General features: G+C 38.9%; 1 protein-coding gene across 4 annotated transcripts in view; it reads left to right on the top strand.

The window, feature by feature from the left end:
• LOC108161750 (protein split ends) overlaps positions 1 to 23,457 on the top strand; it is an 85,445-nt gene that overhangs the window by 24,841 nt on the left and 37,147 nt on the right. For 2 of the 4 annotated variants that reach the window (XM_033393005.1, XM_033393004.1), the window contains one exon: positions 15,258 to 15,338. The exons of the other annotated variants lie outside the window; for them this stretch is intronic. In XM_033393005.1, the coding sequence (XP_033248896.1) occupies positions 15,325 to 15,338 (14 nt within the window). In that variant the 5' untranslated portion in view covers positions 15,258 to 15,324. The remainder of the gene's footprint in view (positions 1 to 15,257; positions 15,339 to 23,457) is intronic. 4 annotated transcript variants of the gene reach the window in all.

The following is a 23,457-nucleotide window of genomic DNA, read 5'->3' as shown; positions in this document are numbered from 1 at the left end:
ATAACTTTTTCCTTAAATGTATAACTAGGACTTGACCTTTCTTACGTACATTTTGGTTTCATTTCGAATCGTTTTTGCGGCTCCCATTTGGCCTGGAAATCTGTGATTAATCATCGAGACCCCCATTGTATCTCCTTAGTTTCCCACTCTTCCAGTGAATTTCCATGTGCTGGGCGTACCATAATACTATCAAAGTGTAGGCCTTTTTTGTGTTATCTCTCTTGACTCTGTTACTATTGTTATTGTCTAATTGTTGCAGAGTTTCCGAGTTATCTCTCGGAACGAAACGTGGTGATGCTTGAGTGGTACGAGAACGCAGAGTACCAGGGTTCCAGAGGTACCATAAACCCTCTCCCCGAAAGAACAGAACAGAAAGAACATTATGTGTGCCATTCTGATAAAGGAAACGAAAACAAAAACAAAAGCTATAACCTGATAAAAATATAAAATATTAGGGTGAGGGAATTATGACTAAACGTCTGGTTCTACCTGTACCTCTACCCCTCTCCCCCTTTCTCTGTCTTTCTTTCATTTGCCTTCATTTTTGTTTTGGAATTTTCGGTGGGTTCTTGAAAAGGTTGCGTGGATGTTGATGAGTGGGTTGAAATGGTCGGTTGAATCGATTTTTGGGGGGGAGGCTTATCATTATCTTATCAGCGAAATACGAATGAATAAAGTGCTCTAAATGGAATCACTTTTTTCCTTATCAAACCTCCCCCAACTACGTTATACTAACGGGGACAACATGTGCACATTTCTCTGGATTACGCACAAAATATATATAATATAATACTCGGACCATAGTGATAGATTGTGAAAGCCCTCTATAACCCTCTATAAAGCAGGCGGACACCCAAAATATTCTTTAGATTCTTTTTAGAGTGGTATATCCGCATCGTTTCTTCGTCTCGCATACGAGTAAGAGCCAAGCGTTGAATATTTCCCTCATCCGAAAGTGCTGATTGGTACTATGGACGAAGAAGGTCCCCATTGGGCGATACCTTATACAAGAGATTGAATTTAGCAGATACTTGTTCATCTGTAGATCCGATTCCTAAAAAAATACAAACTCAAAAGCATTAATCTACAGGTATCCCCTTCGTAAAATCCATAGATTTTATTTCAATATAAAAAAAGCCCAAAACAAAGAAGAATTTCCATTGATTGAATGTTGTTTCAACAATATTCTTTATTTTAAACAATCCACAAAAGCATCGATCTTTAAAACAATTAAAAATGAATCTATCTTTTATTCCCTCCATCAACATTCCCGTTTATACCCCCTTCAACCTCCATCTTTATTCTCCCCTCAGAGGCCTGTTTACTCCTCTTTATTCCCCCTTTCATATGCTCTGTTTATACCCCTCTCGATTATATATGAAACAGCCGAAAAAAAATCCATTCACAGCAGTAAAACCGACCCCATTGACGTCAACGAGAAATCGCAAAAGTATCTCGAAACAAAACAAAGCGAAAAGTGGAATAGGATTGATTGTATCATATGGAAATTAGCGGCAATACGGCGAAAAACCTCACAAATACCACGAATGCCACGATAAGCAATCCATATATAATGATGGGCCCCTCCATAGGACCTCATAATACCCATGGACCCTCTAATGTCCCCTGCATTCTGTACCTCTGGACCCCCCTCTGCATACCCTATACAACATTCCCTCTCTATAGACAAAAGGCACGGCAAATGTAAAACCATTTTAGATGCGCACATGGCACGGCATGGAACCGCACGGCACGGCCCCTGGACGCCTCCAACAATTTGGGTTAATGAGCATTTGAATAATTGAATCGTATTGATATTTGATTTATCGGAAAAATATAAACGTTTTTCCAGGCGGCTGTCTTAAGCGCTTGAATCAGCTAATGTTTTTAGCAAAAAATATTGTGTTCAATCAGCTTTGCTTTAAACCCAAATCTAGCGTTGTTATAGACCGACATTAAGCGGTCCATTAGCTTGTATTTAGCCAGAAATCGAGAAGATTTTAACAGGTGAAATACTCGTAGAATCGAGTATAATTCCAATTGTAACTATTCACTTTCCATAGAATCTATTTAAGCGAATACCGAATACCACCGACTGTTCATACAGGGCTGTACTATAAATAGGATACTATTCGAATCCATTAGAGTCCATTCTTTTTTCAAAATAATACATTATATTCCACAGGTTAAGATTTTTTTACTCTGTCCCTCTGACATTCTTGGATTCCCTTTTGGTCATAGTCTTCTAAGGATCGGTCTGGTTACACGAGTCTCGCGTTATGCGGCAGCGCCCTTCTGTTGGTTTTTGTTTCTGGCTGGGATCGGCACGGAACAAGCTTCGACTTGGTGTCGCTTGTGTATAGCTATATAGAATATACATATATATTTCCTTTAAGCTAATTTACTTTTTCCCTACTCTGTCTCTCTGATGGCCTTTCATTTGATTCGAATTTCTATTGATTTGTGATCGAATCAAGTTAATCTATTGAAAAGTAGCTGTTGCAATCGCCCCAATTAATCATAGCTCTCTGAACAAAACTCAAATGAAAGCAAAACAAAAACACAGTGATACATACACCCCCTTATACGCATAACCCTTCCCCTTGTACCCCCCTTCTGTCGCTCTTTTTTCGGAGATTGTCTCAAATAATCTTTGGAGCTTTTTTTGGGGAATTTTTTTGGTTCCCAATTTGTTGTCTAGTTTTTGTTTATTTTTATTTTTCTTAGAGCGGATCTTTCTGGGAGCAACTTTCGGCTACTTCAATGCTCGATCTCGGGGTTCTCTATCTGGTATCTGTTCGTACCTAGCACCCAATGTTTTCGGTTCCAAAAATTAGAAATGTAAATAATCGAACGGATCGTCTTTTGGCCATAAATATGTAATTAATCAACATTTTATCTTGGTTTCTTAATGCTGAAATATGTTCATTATTAGTGGAATCTTTTTTAATAATATATAATTATTAAAAAACTACTAATGAGTGCCATTTTTTTGCAATATTTGACAGCTATTAAATGTTTTTTTCAATGTTAATTGGCTTGAATGGAATCCCTTGGTCTACAGATGAGTTTTCAGGGTCTGAAATGCTTGGAAATCCCTTTAATTTTTGTTGATCCTGTCTTTAACGTTTTTGTCGAGGCACAAGGGCGAATTTCGTTGCTGTAAAAATATTTAAAAATTATTGTTCTGTGTTTTTAGTGTCTCCAAACCATGACAGCATTTAGTTCCTCTTTATTCGGAAGATCTACCATCTCGAAGCAATTACTGTCCATAAAAACACATTAATTTTTTGCAGATAGAATTTCCAAGTACCGCTTTTCCTTTCCTTTCTTAGAAGTTTGGACGCTGACTGGCTTTTGCCTTGGAGTACGCCTCATAAAAGGTGCAATCAGCATAACAAACAAGCCTTATACAAAATCATAATGGCCATAAATATAATATACATACCACATATATAATGTACATCGTGGGTATATAGAGACAGACGAATGTCTGGGGGAATACGAACAAACACATGACAAAGCGAATGATGAAAAGGCTTTTGGTTGTGGTTCACTCTTTTTGGGGTCCAGTTCCAGTTCGAGTGTAAGTTCTTTTGGTTATGCCAAACCATACAAAGGCCACTCCATTTATACTATAGCCATACTATATGGGTACGTATACATATCTGTACAGTACATAAGAAGAGCCCCAACAAAAGACCAAGGCAGGCGCACAACCAGCGTAAAGAATGACAGCAGAGGAAATCTCCATATAAACAGAAAGAGAACGAGAACGAGAACCCCCCCACACACACACACTGACTCACAGATATATGTGTACACTATCTACCTACACTCTACTACAAAATGTACCTGTTGTGCGTTAAGCAAAGGAAAAGACAGACAGACAGAGAGAGAGAAATATAAGTATAAAGAAACCCACAAACAACAGCAACAGACGTCGCGACGTTGAAAATGTTATTCAAGCCGTCTTACCTTTGGGTCTCTCTCGAATAACCGGTTGGCGGCATGGCATCGGCACGGCACGACCGCCGCTCCAACCCGTACTGCCTGCTCACGTTCACGTATGTAGGTGCTGCCAGTCCAACTCTCCTTAACAATAAGGAAAAAGACAGAAAAATATATATAATACGAATTACTACTACGAATACGGGGCTAAGTCCCTGTGTGAAAGAGAAGTTCATATATTCGACTGGAGGAAGCACTAAATAACTATTTCTTATGATTTTATCTTAACTATCTAAGAGTAGATAGTTTTTTTGAGTGTGAACCTTCAGATTTTGAGTAATTTACAGGATCTCTAAGGAGTTTTAACGAATTTTCACAAAACTTGCATGAATTTCGATGGAAGTTTTAAGAATATCATAGAAGACAACGATTTTGGGAGAGGTATAAGAAAATAGTTCACTTTAAAATTACGAAAATAATAACTAAAGAGATCATTACTTTAAGATCATGAATGGGAGCTTATAGCTTTAGAGATCATTGTCCTGGATATCATAGATCTAAGGATCATTGATAATTTTTTCCTCTTCGTAAGATGGATCTATGTACGCATTCTATAGCATAGATATTGAAAGATATTCAATTTTAAACAAAAGTTTCCATATTCGAACTTTGGAGAATCTCCTGAGAAACAAGAAACAGAATATAAAATTCAATAATTTCAAAATCCTCTTCTAACTGCACATCAAAGAGTATAAAAAAGATATATGGTTTAAATATTTTTTTCTGGTTTGTTTTTCCGTTTGTCTGACTATGAAACCAGTTTTAAAGCTTAAAAGTGGCGACATTTAATGTTGTTTGTGTTTCCCATGGAATACACTCTCACACCCTCCCTATATATGGGGTGTGTCTATGTCTATATGCCGGAGTATATACATATATCATCTATGACTTATAGATCATTAAAATTTGTGCCATAATCTGGCTTAAGGAATTGTTTTTAAGGGCTATGCACGGGGAAAGATGCCGCCAAGGCTCAAGCTGATGATGTTGCTTCCTACACAGCCACCGCCAGACAAGACCAGACCTCGAAATTGGTAACCTTGAAAATGTTTATGATTTTTGGGCCACTTAGTGTAAGAGTAAGAGAGAGAGAAAAGGAAGGCAGAAAGCATAAGAGCGAGACAGTGGAGAGGCCTCCATTCTCTCCATTTCCATTTCCTTATCCCTGCAGACAGACCTGCCTGCGCTCTTAATCTTTATATCAGTTTTCTTCTTCTTATATTTTTTTTTGGTTCTGTTTTTTATTTGTTTTCAAGGTTTTTTTTGGGTCTACCTACATAACTCCTTTTGGGGGTACCCCTCTCTCGCTCCCTCTATTTTTTCGTATTTCACTGCTGCGATGCTGCTGCTGCGACCTTTTCTCTGCTGCGCTGCCGCTGCTTAAAAGAAACTGAAGCTTCGACTTTGATCTAAAATATGTTTTCTATTAACTTGGTCTGCTGCTTTTGGACTAGTTTGAAACATCTGCTCGGAAAGGTTTCGCTGCTGCTGCTCTGCTTAGACACTTCTGCAGAGATGGCTTTGCTGCTGCTACTCTGCTTAGACACTTCTGCTGAGAGCGGCTTCGCTGACGCTGCTCTGCTTTGACACTTCTGCTGAGAGCGGCTTCACTGCCATTGCTTTGCTTTTGATACACATTTGGTTTTCCTCTGATCTGTTCTGCTTTGATGCCTTTGCTCTGCTTCGATTGATGATTTAACTACCTGTGACATCGCGGCTGATGCTGCGTTCTGTGCTGCTTTGATATTTGTTCTCTCTCTCTTTCTGCCTCTCTCAACTTTGGAAGCTTCTGCCCGTGTTCTCTGCTCTACTTCTGCTGCTCCCTAATTGAAAGCTTTGCTCTGCTTCTGCTGCTGCTGATTTTTGTTGTTCTCTTGTGTGGCCTGTGGCTTATGGCATTGAAAGCAGTAACGTCGCTGCATCGTCGCCAGCATAATTTATGCCTGCTCCTTCTCTCATACTTAGCCGCTTCCACTTAGTGGGATGTCTTTGTTCTCTCCCTCTCGCATACTTAACCGCTTCTCATAAGTGGATCTGTCGGGATCTCCTTCTTACTTCGCTCCGCAATAAGTCATTCTTTCTCTCTCTGTCCTTCTTCGATTCCACTTATAAGAAGGCTGCCTGGGATCGGGATTTAACGGAGAGGACAACCGATTCGACTCGATGTGACGGAACGGGAACCCGACCCTTTAATGACAGATAAGAAGTCTGTGCTCTCTTTGCCTGTCCATCTCCCTCTCTCTCTCTCTCTTCTTGAAGGGGACCCACCACTTGAAGTAACAGGGAAAAAAACACTTAAAGAATTCTCTTCCTTTTGGCTTAATCAAATTTAATTGTCTGTATGAGAAAGAGAAAGACAGGAAGAAGAGACGAGACGAGACCTTCCCTTGAAGGATTGATTTTTTCTTTTGTGGTTGAAGATTCCACCACGGGAATCATGGAATGATATTCATGATATTCCATTCCACATTTGCATAACCGGATCCACTCATTCCACTCAACAAATAAAGGGGCTACCCCCTTCCAACCCGCCCCCCAAAAAGGAGTGTGGGGCTACGACGACTGCAGTGTCATTAACCATTGTCCCACTCTTCAGACAGTTTTGGTTCGTTTTTCTGGGACTGATCGCGTGTTCTCTTCTGTTGGAGTTGAAGAGTGGAGGGAGGCTGGCCACCTGCTGCATTGATTGCAAATGGGGAAGGAGGAGCAGAAGAAGGAGGTCCAACCGGTTCTTAGCCATTCGAATAGGAGCATTGTACATACATAGATCCAAATATATGGAGTTATTAATTTTATTTGTGTGTTTCTACTCTGCGGAAGAGGGTATTATTATCTTTGGAAGAATCTGGGAACTATTTTCGATTTTATATGACATTAATAGTACTTGGAACTATTACTTAAAGAAACCCCCTTTTTGCTTATATCTATTATAACTATTATTATAAGAAGTATCCAACAAGAAAATGTTTTTGAAAAACTGTTCTGTTTGTGTGCATTGGAAAAATTACCTTACAAGGTTGTAAAAATCTTTCTATCTTTCATGTTTCGATTGGTATTCAGCCAGCCAGTATAGGTAGATCAGAAAAGAGCCGCGGCCCTTGCCGCGCCTCACAACGTTTCCGCTCGTTTTTCTGTTTGTTTCTTGTTGTCTCGTGTTCTGGTTCTGTTTCTGGATCTCACCCAACAAAAGGGGAAAGAGTTAGTCCCCAGTCCCCAGTCTTTCCTTTCTCACATAAATCTTGTTCTTGGCTGGAATCATTTGCCAAATGCTGTCTCTTTGTAAGAGAATTCTTTGTCATTGCCTTTTCTTGGCGGCTTGATGAATGTTGAACGTTGTTTCTACTGGCTGGAGCTTGATGAATGGTTGATGAGGTCATTCGGCTGTCAGGATGTGTCATTTAGGGATTCGATTTGATGGGTCAATTTCAGTTTCTGCGGATGCTTTATTTTTATAGGAATTCTGGCAACCCATCTATTCGCTCTCTTCTCTCTCTCTTATTATATTGTAATCCCTATATAATTTTGGTTCAAATTGAAATTGCAGTTGGAGCTACAAAAACGTTGTAATTGCCAGCTTTGTATAGAGAGAGAGATACAAAGATACAAAATGTAGTACCCCGAGTATCTGTGGCTTTCACCCAACTCTTTGGGATAGTGGGATGTGTGTGTGTGTTGCGCAGTGCGTGTGTGGCTCCCCTCGTTACCCCTCGATAGACAGTCATGCCATTGATATGGAAGCTGCAAGTGCAACGCACTCGCCGTGTTGCAGATATTTATTTTTACAGCAACAATTTGCGGCACTAAAACCAAATTGTTATGACGGCCATGCAGCGAAGATGATGATGATCATGATGATGATAGTGCTTTGATGCTGATGATGACGATGAGCATTGAACTAATTGTGCGCTCAACCAAAATTTCAATGATAATCAAATAAAACATACAAAAAGAATTGTTACATTCGAAGCGTGGTTTTCGCGGGAAGCGGCATCATAAAGCTTGGGTTCTTAAAAAGAGAACGGAATTCCTGAGGATTCCCAAAGCTTGTAGCGCGCGAATCCCAGGCCGAGGGGTGCTGCTGCATGGCACCTTTTTCTTCAAGAGGGTTTTATAAGATAGATGTTTTTTTGAGGGATTGTAAGATTGCAATATACTGTACGATTTTATAAAAGTCTAAATTTAATGTGTAAAAATAAATATTACAAAAAAAATATATAGTGTTTTCCCCAAAATGTGGTATCAAAGTTTCTGTTATTCTGTTCTGGAGATAATTTTTTGATCGATTTTTTCTCGATTAGCTGCTGACATGTAGAGATAGATGCTCTAGAATATTGTAATAATATTCTGTTCTGTTCTGTAAATATTTTCTCCTGATGTATGCACTCCAATGTACCTCCTCCCCATTTCACGGCTGCTGCAGTTCCACTCGGCCATCTCCAATTTAGCCATCGATGCAGACTATTATCTGTAGTAAATGAACCTCTTAGGAACACAATTATAATATGTAAATTTGCCAAGAAATTTACCTGTTCCTCTCCTTCTACTCGGAATACTCTCAACTAGAGTAAATTGTCTTTTTCAAGTGTCTCCAAAGCCCACGTATCCTCCCATTCTTTGTACCCCCCCATCCTACGTTCCCTATTCTCCCTATACCTGTGCTCCCGATGGCTCATTCCTTACATTTCCTCAGCAATTTCCATAATTAATGCATGTCTGGGCCCATCTATCCGTAACCACCTCTCTCCCTCTCTACTCCCTTCGCCCGTCGTTTTCTTTGGGGGTTTCTCTTCTCTTTTTTCCTCATTTTTTAAATTTTATCTATGAACCTAATCTGTGCAACATTTTTATGTTAATTTCCTGAGACGTGGGCCGATGGAAAATGCTTCCAGAGTTTTTTTTTTTCAAGTGGGTTGAACAAAGAACGAAATTTTTTTTTTTATGGAACGGGGGAATATTTCCTATTTATGGTAAATTGGTTTATCAATCAATTATGTATTTAAAAAACAAAGAATGGATGGGGAGCCCTTCTAGATAACATTTTCTTCTCTTGTTACAAACTTTTCCTTATAATTATTCTTCTTTTTTGACTGCCACGCCTACGCTTTTGCAAACCTCAATCATTATACAGTTCTTTGGTAATGCGAGTTCGAGGTATGGTGTTCGCTGCCTGCCTTATTATTCCTGTACCAGTCAAACAAAGCCTATGGAATATTTAAATATTTACTTTTGTTCGGTGGACTGCATTTTTCTCTTCTATAAATTTTACATTTCATAAACAAATCACATGTTTAATAAATAATTAACCATTGAGTGCAGTTTTGGGTCTTGCCGCAACGAATAGCCCATGCCATGCCATGCCGTGCCGTTTGCCGGCTCTCGAGTTGGTGAGGGGCCAACAAACTCAATGTAGAACGTGGGTGTTGGAATTGAACACTAAACCCAATTTCACCAATACCACACAACAACAAGCAACGCATACATTGTTGAGACTGTTGTGGTTGTAATGGTGGCTTCCACTGCACGCGACCAGATGCGCACAGGCATCGGTACTCGCACTCGCACTCGCACTCGAAACGAGCACAAACTCGTACACTCTTACAGTTTTGCACGAGTGCAAATTGCATAAGAAAACACCAAAAGATTAACCGATAAAAACAGAGTTGGCCTAGCTTTAGGGCGGCCAGGGGCTATACCTATGTAAATATGCAGAAGTTTGTATTCAGGAGTTGTATTTAGGAGTTGAAGAGGAGAAATGTAATTGAAAGAAATTCTAGAAACATTGTAGCACAATTTAGAAGCTTAATTTTTAAAGCTGATCTGGTAAATCGAATAATTTAGGACTTAAATGTCTCCGTTTGAACGTTTTTGTAGAGGCACAAGTACTTTCATACGAATATGGCAGACAATGCCAACAAGTGCATCGAGAATTTATATCCACTTCGTCTCGCATTCGGGTACGAGCCAATTATTGAATATTTCGCTCATCCGAAAGTGCTGATTGATTCTGTGCAAAATGAATATTCAACTTGTCATGCGCTTAAAACAGCTAGGATTAGCTAGTATTTTAATAATACAATATTAAAGGAAGTACTTTCCACTTTTTTCGACTATTTGTCCACTACTTTTTATCCAATTTTACAACCAAGGGTATATTTGTAGAAAATCAACTACTGCTATAAAGATCTCTCGTATTTTGGAAGCATTTAACGCTATGTAAAATATAAAAGGAAAAAAAAAATCACATTCGCGACTCCCTCTCGAACCCGAGATGTGGAGCAGCAGAGCTATTTTATAGCTCTCTCTCTCTCTTTCTGTGTGCCAAAATCAACGGTAATTTTGTCAACGGTAAAGTTGTCGCGAAAATTGCAATGGCCAGACCATTGCAGGTGGGCGTGTCTCGCACAAAAAGAAAACTACACAAAAAAAAAAGAGTTCAACGAAACTGTGGAAAATGTATGCGCATAGTTAAGAAAAGTTTACCATTTCTGTGACTAGAAATTATATGGTTAGTAGAGTGGTGGAAACACGCGGCTGGGCATGTGTTTGTGAGGGGGAAAAGTTGAGGAAAAGTCGTGGCTAGAGTGAAGGAAAAGTTTATGGTATAGACTGGAGGAAAAGTAGAAGCAGAACCGGTGGAATTTCAAATGAACATTTTTTATTTTTAGGTGGCAACTATGTAAAAAGTACAGCTGTATTTCCCGCTTTGATTAGCCCTTGACGCACTGTCCTCGTAGAATTCGATTAGTTGTGAATAAACATCCAAAACGTAGGACCTTCGAGGGTTTATTGGACTTACAAAGCAAATAAAATATAGATATTCTTACACGTGTAGCGCGCCTATCTGTAGATTTTCTTCGATGTATCTTCTCTTCCAACAAACTCCCAATCTTCGACTCGGTTCTCTCCTAGAAACGTTTAAAGTTGAAGTCTCTTGTGCATCTTGGGGCTAATTTTGTTTCTATTTGCATTCTCCTTCTTTTCTTCTTTTGGGACTCATTTCGTTTGTCTTCTTTGTTTTTGTGTATGTTTTTTTCTCTGAAGCTTTTTCAACTTCAACTTCTTTGTTATTTTTTTCGTGTCAATGACTTTTTGCGGTTCCCCCGCGAAATGGAAGTTTCTTTTTCTTTTCGGTCTTTCACTTCACTCTTTTGCCTCCACTTGTGGGGCGGGTGGCCGTCGCCGTGGCTGTCGCTCTCTTTTTCTTGCTAAATAATGCTGCAGTGGTCGTACGACGTCGACGCCGCGTCTCAGTTGGCAGACAAATCTGCGTGCACTTCAATTTTTGTTGTTTTTCATACGCTTTTTTTTGTTTGCGTATTTATGACATTGGGGAAAGGTTTGTTAGCCATGAGGGACACAACGTTCTTTCTTCCATCTTTCGGGTTTCTTTATAAATATAAATGGCTAATATCTTCTTCTTAATGAAGATTGTGCTATAGATTCACACAATTGCGACATGCTCACACGCACATATTCGTTACTTTGCTGCTCTTCCTGTACATGTTTTCCAAACAACCAAGCTTTCAAAAGTCTTAAGTTTACTATTTGTATATGTACTTCTTATAGTAGATGGATAGTATCTAAAGCTTCGGTGTCCCAGAGCTCATCTTTCTTTCAAGTTTTGTTTTTTTTTTTCGTTCGATATGTAAGTGAGTTTATTTTTGTATGATTTCTCCAACGTTTTGTTTGTTTGTCGCTTGGCTAGGGCGTGTTCGTCTCCCTTTTTCCGCCCATTCTTCTCCTAGTCTCCCTGCCTCGTTCTCCCTGCTCATTTTCTTCTTTCCACTGCTTGAGATTCATTTGCATTTCTGTCTGTTTGTTTTTCCAGTGTTGTAAACTAATATTGTTATTGGTAGACCGACCCCGGGACCCGCGACCTAAAAAGGATGCTGCCTCTGGCTCCCATTTTTGTTCATTCTTTTTTTTTCATGTTGATTCTAGTTTGCTTTTTCAAGGAAAATCAGTTGATAATTTTTGTACTCTGTTTATTTTTTGTTTTTTTTGATTTTTGGGTCAACTGACGTCTGTTGCTCTTGTCCTTTTATTTGTGTCTTTAGTTGGGAGGCGGATGTAGGAAGAAAACTTTCAACATTAACCATATTATATACCTATTTTTAAAGGTAGTACATAGTAGAGCCCTGCAAGAACTGGCAACCGCATTGATTCGGTGGGATTCGGTACAAATGAGATCATGTTTAGCCATTTCTGCTGTGTTGGATCATCAGATTTCGGATTTTTTTCTCACTCTCCATTTGATTTTCTGGTGGAGAGAACGACTCCAAGAATCCAATAGAATGATCTTACATTCCCACTGAAGCTAAAACTAATCATAAAACCAATCGAAACGTGAAGGATACAGTTTGTCTGTGAGGAAATGCTTCGAATGAGCTTTGCTGCTGTTTCTTTGAAGATCTAAGATCTACATACAACACCTCTCACAATCCATCCGTCTGCTGGATATTAATGGTCGTTTCGTTTCACCGATGTCTAGCTGCTGTTTGTTAATGGTCTTTCTTTCGTGAATCTCTCAAAACAGACAACAACAGCTGACCGCCGATTGCCACAGCAGGTTTTTCTTTTGGCTTTTGTTTACCCGGTCGTAAATTTTCCAATTTGACTTTAATTGCAGGCAGGCCGATTATTGCGCGGGCTTCTGCTGTTTTTCTTTCGGGTTTTCAGGTTTTTAGACTTTGTTTTCCCCCCCACTGCCCCCCCATTCTTATGCCATATGTTATGTTTCACAGGGCAGAGATTGCGTGAAAATTGTTCTTTATTTTAAGCAAGTATTTTTAGCATTATTGCCCTTGGAATATTTGACACGATTTTGATTTTTTTCCCCTCGTTTTTTTTTTTGTGTGGTTTGTGGTTCATAAATAATACAAAACTTGGCGGGGGGATTGAGTCCTAAAGGTTGTATTTTCCCATGGAAAACTTTGCTCTCCTTCGCTCACTTCTTCTCCCTCTTGCCCCCAATTTTGTCTCTATCTCTTTTTTTTTGTATGTGTGTTTGTTTTTTTTGCTCCAATGTCAGCGAAAGATCAATAAACTTTTGGCAAATAACAAGAAATGGAATCGCCAAGCAAAAAAGACAGAAAAAAAGACACACAAAGAAGAGAAACGAAAACAAATTAAAGCGCATGAAAAAAAGATTACAGAGTAGAAGAAATAACAACAAAATCAACAGAAAATGTTGCGGCAGATAAAGAGTGGGGAAATAGTAGAGAGGTGCAAAGATAGAGGGTTAAAGAGAGACAGGGTGGACACGAGAGGGGAGTAGAGGGAAAGTAAACCTCAAAGAAAGGCTTTTGACTCCCTTGGAGATCGATTTTTTCCAAGGTATAGGCCTGCTATAGGATAAAGTCAGCCGATTTGGATACCATTAAGGGTTATAGCTACTATATCTAGGTAAAAAGTTGGATATTATATTCTTTTGATACAAGAACCTGCTTTTGGAACGATCTAGAGATTCGGTTTGTAAATAATTTCTTTTTAGAAAACTTACTTTTCCATGGGTAAAAGTATCTTCAGAAATAGGAAAGTTTTCCTAGACGATGAAGCGCTTTCGAAGGTTAGTTCTTGTGGCAGATACTATATGATATAGTGATCGGATGCCGGCAGCAACAAGTAGGATCTGTGTAAAGTTTTCGGTGAAAAATTCATAAAAAGGGCATTGGTTGTGGGTATGAAAGCTTTCTGAGAAGTGCATAAAAAAAAAACTCATTACTCATAGGGTCTGACATCTAGCTCCTCGTTTGCAGCTTAAATTCCCATAAAAAGGGTATACCAGAAGGTCGCCTACAAAGTGTGAAACAGATGGGCATTCAAAGACTGAAAGAGAGGTCCAAAGACAGTGAGAGAGAGAGAGAGAGAGAGAGATCAACAGACGGATTGTAAGAGAGGACGGGGTATGGCATGGGTGCTGAAGCAAAATGTTGACGATTGTCACCGTCTCGGAGTCGAGTCGATGTCTGGCCATGACAATCATATCGCCGGCTCCTCTACCTCTTGCTCCCCTCCACCTCCCCTTCTGATTCCATCTGTCACAATCTCTAGCAGAGGTCTGCTCTCCCCACTCCTTCCTATATGTATCTGTCGTTATTTATATAATAACAGACAATACAAAACAGAAAAACAGAAAAGCAGAAACAGAAACCCCCCTGCGCCCCACCATACAATCGTATACAGTAATACATCACATCATAGGGAATGACTGACTGACTGCCGGCTGTCTGTCTTCTCTTTTACCACTCTCTCTCTATCTCTTTCTCCCTCTCTGGGAATCTCTGTGTCTGCTCCCACTTTTCTCTCCCTCGATTCTGTCACTTTTCTCGGTTTCTCCTGTTGTTATTTTTGGCACAGAAATAAACAAAAATCTTCTCGTCATCATCATTAAAGTTTTTTTTTTATTTGGCCCGGCTTTAGGTCTGTGGATGTCTGAGAGACCAGACCCCCAAGAAAATCTGCCAACAAAATATACTTGAAAGTTTCAATCTTAAGGGATTTTTGGCAGAGGATTTATTTGCTAATGATAAGAGATGTACGAGTAGAAAAGAATAAGGAGAAAATAATTGGGGAATGAATTGTGAGCAAAATTTTAAAATAAAAATCACTGGAATAGGGATCTGCGATTTTGGATTTTTTTGTTTTTAGCCTGGAAATTAGGTTTCAACCCTTTCTTCAATTAAATGTCCTATGGGAACTCAGCTTTTAGTAAAGATTACCTATCGATTGTTGGTTTTTAAAAGGGTTTCTTGGCTTGGAAACCACGGTTGGGAGGTTATTCTATTAAATGTTCCAACGGAACTGAATATATATATATAGCAATTTAATATAGTATAAAATATTTGACAAATGTCAAAACAAGTTCTATGGATAATTAATAAGGATTAAGATGTCGAAGAACATCATTTATCAAAGCCTCAAATCAATACTTCAATTAAAAATATTTTGTGTATGATAAATGCGAGTACATTACAAAAGATTCATCAATTAAATATAATTTCGTAATATTGTGGGGTATTTGAATAAAAATAACAGCTGCAGTTTGAAGAGTTTTTTCCCTTGATTTTTAATTATTTATAAATCGATTTTCATATATTTGGTATAATTTTTTGTTTTTTGGGATTCTTGGGCATAAAAAAAAATGCCTTGGCCGTGTTCCCTACGAAATTTACAACATAAATCATTAATGATCAATAGCTAGCAAATTTTTCTAACATTTTTCTTTTCTTTTTTGTATTTTCCAGGTGCGTATCCTTGAAGCGACACTGCTGCCTGCCTCAAGTCCTGGATTATTGAGGCGGCCATTGAGTGATGATGATAGTGATGTAAGTCCCCCAAACATCAGTCGTATACCACAACTATTTTAACTGTCAGTTACTAAACTAGTCAACCAGAAGCACGAGTATTTTACGAGTATATGTCAGTCAGTCAGTCAGTCAGTCAGTCAGTAGATCTGTCTGTTAGTCAGTATATTAGGTCTGTGTCTGGTAGTAGTTTGTCAGTCAAATCCGAGAGACGACACGCTAATCAAGTTGACCTCTCCCTAGTTTTATATATATTGCGCGTATATTGTATTGCTCAAATTGGACAGACAACAGATATAATAAATAATCAACCTAAACAAACATACACGTGTCTCTAGAGAGGTTCGGACAACAACAATAATATCTCTGGTTGTGTTATAATAGAAACAGTAAGAAGATATCTTGCCTTTGTGTATATTAATAGAAACACACGCTGAGGAAATTAAACTCTAATATTGATTCAGTCTCAATGAGAGTCTAAATTTTGTATAGAGGGGGCTTTTCTTCACAAAACAAATACTTATTCATTCAATGAGGGGAATTCTCTTCACATGTGATTCAAATATTGAGTCAGAATATAGAATTAAGTCTTGAATCATGCCATTGCCAGGGGTTCTGCGTTAATCTGTAAAATCTGTAACAGAAAAATACTATACAAATTAAAAAACATTGCAAAAATATCAGAAAATATAAGACACCATAAAAATACTACCAGATTGCTATAAACATCAATTTAATAATACTAGACTTGTACTAAAAATAATACCAAAAACTGTATAAAGTTTTTTAATTATGGAAGCACCAGAAAGACTAGAAAATCATTGAAAAAATACCATAGAAGACCCAGAAGGGTTCAGAAAAATACTAGAAAAATAAAATAATAAAATAACATACAAATGCTAGAAAAATCCAATAATAAATTTCCATACAAATACCAAAAAATTGGTATAAATAATAAAGAAAATACCAAATGCAATAATACTGAAAACTGGAAACTAAATAACTTCTTTTTTTTCTATGAAAACACCCCAAGAAAAGCCACCTACTTTTTCCTCACTTTTTCCGCTGTTGCAAAGTCGTTGAACCTAATATGTGAATACCCTTGATAGAGGGTACTTGGCACTTGGTTGCACTGCGGCAAATCGTAGCGTATATATCTCTCATTCTCTCCCTGTCTCTGTCGCTGGGACATGCTCCTTCCACTCGAGAGCTTTGTCGCCACAATTGCCTTCAATTGAGCTCAATTCCCTGGAGCTTTGCTTTCGTTGATTGCACTTGACTTGATGATCAGCTGATGGCAGAAGAGACACAGCCAGCACGGCCAGCACTCAGAGTGTATGCCTGCGTACAGTGCATGTCAAATGTGTGTGGACCAGAGATCAATATATGTTAATGCTGACCCACTTTGAGGCCAACAACAACAACAAAAACAACAACAACAAAAAGAGTTAATAGATTTCCGAAACAGGTTCTAATGAGGAAATCAAACACAAAACAAGACGAACGCTGATCTGCTGCCTGACCAAGCCCAAAAAAAAAACCCCAAGAGTCCATAAAATTAATCAAATAATATCAGTTTTCTTATATACCATATTCCACCACTCGGAGTTTAAGTAAGTTAGCGCGAAAAAAAACCACCTTAGATTAATAGAGCTGTTCAAGGTTTTCAGGTGTCTCTGTCTCCGAGTCGTCTCTTGGCCCCGCGGCGTACCCAAAAAAAAAAAAACAATAAAATATGGTAGAAAAAATAAAAGCCACCAAAAGACAAACACCGTTTTTCAGTTGGGTCAATAGACTTTTAGGTTTTTGGCTTTAAGATTTGTGTGTCTTGTGCTTTTGATTATGAAAATTTATGCCTAACGGGAGTTTGTTTTCAAGAGAAGCCAAAAGGTCATCTTTTGAGTCTCTTTTTAGATGCAGACCACAGACGAAAAAAACAAGACCCCCTACTACTATTTTATTTGTCGTTTGGTCTGTCTTGTCGTGTCGTGTCTTGTTGCTTCAAATGTATGGAAGTTTTTCATAAAATGGTCGAGGAAAAAGTCTTGTATTTAGTGGAAAAGTACTGCAGGTCTAAAAATATGAAATTCAGATATTGAAAATACAAGAGCCTTCAGATATACTACTTTTGAGTGTCTGTTGATTTAGAAAGCCTTAAATTTATATATTTCCTAATTCCATTAAACTAGTAAAATCAAATATAATCTGGAAGATTGTGCACTTCCTACAGAAGAAGTAGCAGATACCAATGCTTGGACTATCCATCATTCCCTTTATGTTTTTAAATTCTCCATTTATTTTGAGAAGTAATTTTCATTCCATCTGTAAACTCTTTCTTTTTGCCTTTGCAGGAAGAAACCTTCTATTCTATGCTAAAAAGATCATTCCACTTGTTTAAAATTATCTTTACATATCACCAATATATGATCTTTCCATGGAACAATCTCCAGCTCGTTCTCCTCAACTATATCACCAGATTTCATTTATTTTTCTGCCTTGAATATTGAGTGATCATTCAAAGAAACATGTCTTACATCTCTCAAAAAAAAAAAGACAAATGTTTAAAAAGATAATTAGATAAAAAAACAAATACAGACTTGTTTTACAGCCGACAAGAGCAAACCGAAAAACGTGAGCAAATTAAAAGGCAACAGCATGTACAAAACATTGTTTAAACACAAAAACCAGCAGCAAAAAGATTAACAGCAAATCTTTAAAAAAATATAGCAGATAAACCTGAAATTTGCAATGAATTCTAAGGTTATTTACGTTTGGAGAATAAGAGATAGGGGGGAAAACCTATGTAAGACCTTAAATGTAATCTATAGAATAAATAAGGATGGAAGAAATGGAGTTCTCTGGTAAATTATTGGTGTAATAGATTAACATTCATGACAGTTCTATATTAGAGATTTTTTGAAGCAATGTACAAAAATTCTAATCAAAATTACGTTCGCGGATGATGGTGGTTCCAATTCAACTTTTGTCAATCCCTCTCTCTGGTGCCGTTCGCTTATGGGAACTTTATACATATCAAAATTATTCGGAAACCACCTCATTCATCATGAACCACCCTACGTACTCATTTATGCTTCTTTAGATAAATTTATCCGTCTAAATAGCCACGGGGAAAATACCTAATCCCAAATCCCGGACTCCTTTGGGGTTGCCTTTAATTTGTACACGAAACGTATAACATAATCGAATTCAGAGAAACCCCAGCTTATTCCCTAGAAGATCCTATGAATCCCAATTTCATTTCATTGACTACCAAATTTAGTTGCCTGCAACGCAGAAACTTTTGCTGACACGAGCTCTTTCTTTTCTTTTGACATGGAAAGTTCTTTTTCCACTCAGTGGCTGTGAGAGAGAGGGGTGCGAGGAGGGGGTTGCATTAATCATACGCCTCATTGGTCAGCATTCAGGGGTGGGGCGGAATAGCCACCTGGGCAATCTCCGTGGCTTGTCCTGTGGCGGAGACGGGACTCCCCGAGGCGACCTGTCAGAGAGAAAGGCCAATCAAGGAAGACACGCGCTCGGTGCCGTGCCCATGTTCGTGTTCCCATCCTTGGACCATCATCAGGCATGTGCCGCCCCCCACCCATCCTCATCAGCGGAGCTGTGCCTCAGCCTTATCCTGTGTCACATCCTCTTTTGGAGGCCAATTTGCCGTGGCAATGTTCGATTGGGGCCCCTACTCTATGCCCCGAAGCTCCTTATCTCTAAAGCCCCTATCCTTCCATCTATCTTTGGGCTTTTTTCTGTTTCTGTTTCCTCTAACGAAGCAGCATAGAAGCGTGCAGCATCCTCAAACTCGCGTGAGAGGCAGCGGCGACCACGCCCCCGCTTATTAGCATTCGTTCGTCAGTTACGTGTTGCCCGAGGAGGCGGAAAATTTAAGGGGAAAGCGGGGATTATTACTCAATCGAGAGACGAAATTACATTCCACTCGGATTTTGCTTTGTTTTTGCATTCTGACATTTTTTCCCTTCTATGTCTGGATTTTGGAATGCTGTAATCGCTCCAGAGATGTGTCACAGTCGGAAGGATCTGCTTTCGACAGGTTAAGATATGAGGTACCCGAAGGAGGAGCATGCTCGTGGCTATTTCTATATTTAAAATGGGATTTCCGAGAATAAAAGTCTTTGACGGAGCAGATATGTCTTAGCTGCGTGACTTCTTTTTGGTAAAGCTTTAAATAACACAACCATCTGCCGATCTACCAAAAATCATCCCATTTGATAGACGATAAATGGGAATAATGAATAATGGAACTACCTAAGTGCGAGATATAGGCGTCAAAAAGGGCTCAACAAGGCATACCTTAATACATAAGTACATCCCTATATATAGATCATCGGAGGGTGTCATATAGCCTTACAATTTCTTTACAAACTTCCCTTTCGTTTCCCTTCTGATGATGCTGGCGCCTGTGGCACTTATCCTCCCATTTTGTGCCCCTATTTCTCTCGTGTCTTACCCCACTGTTCCATTGCCTAATTGATAATTAAGCCAGAGGGTAGGCACCCCTCCTCATCATCATCATCATCATCATCGTGTTCATCAGGGGCAAGCCCCATCATCAGTGCATCATCATCGTGAACATCAAGTGCGGCATGGCTGCTGCATCTCTCCGTCCTCTGTTCCATTGTTGATTTCGTTTCGAGTTACAGCCAGTGCCTCAAATTTCGCGACATGATTAATATCTGTGCATTAATTAGACGCCTCGCTGTCATGACTCATCCACTGGCTGGCAGTCGTCTCTAGATCCCCAACACCACCCCACACTCCCCCTTTTGCACGCCTGCTCATTAGTCTTCGGCATAAAATTTGCCCAGAAAGTTGGAAGAACAGCAAAAGTTTTTCCCTTCTGACAGCTGCAGTTTTTAATGGACATTGAAGATGGAATACAGCGGAGAAAGGGGAAAACGGGTATGGTAGAAAGAGGGGTATCGTGGGGGGATTTTTCTGAGCAAGATGAAGTGCCATATGTTTTCATTATTTGAGTATCGGGTGTAATTACAGTGCAAGCTTTCCTTTTGCACAAGGAAACAAAGGTTTTTGGGGGTGTGGATTTCTCTTCCTGGAGATGTGTTGACAAAGTTTCTATTTGCGGAACCGTCAAGTCTTGAAATTGAGATATTCCCTGCTCCTAGAGTTTCCTGAAACTGGATATCAATATTTCTCTGTGTGAATTAGTTCAAGGTTTTAGGTGAAGTGTCCCACTTTGAGGTCCTTTCAATCCTTTCCTTATTAGGGGGTACCTCAACGAAATTTAAGGAAATGAAGTAACAAATATTGAATAAAACACAATATATATGAGGGTATTTGGCTTTAGATCATTTGTGATCTAATTTCCTACCTTTATAGTACTGTTTCAATCGTTTCCATTTATAAGTATAAATCATTGTAAAAAATAACTCTTATCAAAGAAACACTGAAGAATCATCTTTGTAGTATGTATTCGGAAATTAAATATATTATCACGAATTAAAAATTATATATTAGGGATAAAGATACAAAACTAAAGAGGATTTAAAAAATGAGGCTGAAAGATCAAATACATATGGCCTTTATGGCTGGAAGAATGATTATGATTATATTTAAGACGTAAACATGAAACATAGACCGCAATCTCTCTCAATTTTCCTGATAGATGGGGGGAAAAAAAAGGGAAAGAGAAGAACCAAGACCAAGCTATGTTCTCAAGTTAATTCTTGCACTCCCTCTGTTTTCTTACCACCCAATGAATTTTTAATTCCCATGAAATATTATCATTCCTCAATGGTTACCCCCACGATACCCCTCCATCCCGTTTGTATTGATTGTATGAGTACATAATGTATTTATTGTATTTTTCTATAGCTTTCTATTTAATTTTATTACCCTTTCTTGTTGCCGTCCGTTCAAGACCTTCGCCAAGCCCCTCACAAAAAACTTGAAATTCGATTGACCTCTTATACCACACGCCCACACGCTCACAACCGGCAATCGAACCTATCAGAAAATCACTTTTGGACTCGTATTCAATGCACTTTGGACTACAGTCTCTTGAGGGTCTGCAACTGTCGTGTGGTAGGTGGGCGTTGTCTCTATTTGAAGACCATAAACAGAAATTCAATTTACAGTCAATGACTTTTTCGATGTTAATCGTTTGAACCACGTTTCACGATTCAACATTCGATGGTTCGTCCAATGCCCCCCTTCAATGCTTCAATATCCAATGAATGCAGGAATGTTGGTTAGAGGTTGTTGGAATTAGTTTCTTATATGAGGGATAACATCATACAATCTTCCGAGTAAATTAATCCAAAATATTCACCAAAAACCCTCCTAAGACCCCTTGTTTCTTCATCCTTACGATCTCTAAAGTCTATCGAAATATCCTATGAATCCCAAAGTCATTTCATTGACAGACAGTGGCAGTCAGAGAGAGAGAGAGAGAGAATAGTGATGGTACGAGGATGGTTATTCATTAATCAAACGCCTCAGGTATTATTACTCAATCGGTACTCGTAGAAGAAATTACATCCCACTCGGCTTTTGTTTTGGTTTTGCATTATGACATATTTTCCCTTTCGCTTGACCTATTCACGAGTCTGTCTGGATATTTTGGGATGTTGTAATCGCTCCTGATATGTGTCACAGTCGGAAGGATCTGTTTTCGACAGGTTAAGATATGAGGTAACCGAAGGAGGAGCATGCTCGTGGTTATTTCTATATTTAAAATGGGTTTTCCGAGAATAAAAGACTTTGTCGGCGCAGACATGTCATGAAAACGTCTACAAAAATCCCGATAATTAATGATACGTATTTCAAATAAGATACAGTGCGGCATATATAGCGCTGAATGAGGCATAGAGGTAGGATACCTATACGTAGATCATTGGAGGCTATTTTGTTCTCTTCCGTTTGATATTCCTCCTAAATGGCTTTAATCTTCTCTCATATAACCTACAACCTATCTACATCTCACGTCTGTCTCTCTTAAGTCGCTCCAATTTCCTCCCTACTTCAATCGTATCCCCCTCCCTTCTTACCATATCTGTCCGCCTCCTAACTCTTTTTTCCTTTGTTGAATTTCAATTTTTGAAGTCTTGTCAGTGGCCTGCATCACTTGTGTGACAGCTGCTGTCAAACCTGGTTAAGATGGTGCCACAGATACGAGATACAGATACGAAATGAAGAGCGAAAATCTGGGGAAAACGGAGAGAAACGCGGGGAAAACCCACCAGCAATGAAAGAAAAAACAGACCAAAGACTGACGAAAAATCGACCAAAGACAGTGGCATTTTTTGTGTGTGGTTTTTGTTTTTGGTTGTAGTTTGGCTTTTAACCCATTTACTCGTACTCCCAAAGCCTTACGCAATGCCTGCCGCTGCTGCTGCTGCAACACAGTGACTGCAATCAGTAACTGCAAACAGTGCCTGCCACTGCAATGCGCACACCAAAAAATACTTACAAAGTGCATTGAATTTCACAAAAAGCAAAGGAAAAAAAAAAGGAAAAACTGAAAACCAAATACAAACAAATGCGTATGTAAATTTTTCGTTCGCCAACAGCAAATCCTATGAGGAAATCCTATGGGCAGCGGCCAACGCAAAACGAATGAATGAATGAATGACTGAACAAATGAATGGGTGTGTGTGTGCTGGTGTGTGTGTTGTGTGTGCAAAATATTTGAATAATTGACAGGCGACAAGCCAAAAAAAAAGTGCCAAAACTTTTGTTGCTATTATTTCTAGCGCTTTTTCTTTTGTTGGAAAGACAACGCAAGACACAGACGCTGCCGGACTTGAGGGGGCGTTGTTCGGTGTCTGGTCTAAGAAACTACGCCCCTCCATTCGTTAGACAACAAATCTGTGTTTCGCAAATAATAAAAATTTGCACAAAGAAAATTATTGTTTTGCGGAAGACAAAGCTTTAAAAGCATTGCCCTCAGGATTCAAAAGGATAGATTTTTACTACAGTTTATGAAATTTGTTTGCACTTTCTTCAGCTCTAGAATATTATTTATCGTTCGCTAAATCAAAGACTATTCATTCAATCTCATTCTCTTCGTCTCGACTCGAGCATTTATTTGCTATCCCTTGCCCAGGAAATGTACGAGTACTTATGTATATTGTTTTTGGTTTCTTGG

Source organism: Drosophila miranda, chromosome 4 (genome assembly GCF_003369915.1).
Source record: "Drosophila miranda strain MSH22 chromosome 4, D.miranda_PacBio2.1, whole genome shotgun sequence".
NCBI classification, from domain to species: Eukaryota; Metazoa; Arthropoda; class Insecta; order Diptera; family Drosophilidae; genus Drosophila; species Drosophila miranda.
Note: the sequence above shows the minus strand (reverse complement) of the source record. Positions and strands in the feature narration are given on the sequence as shown.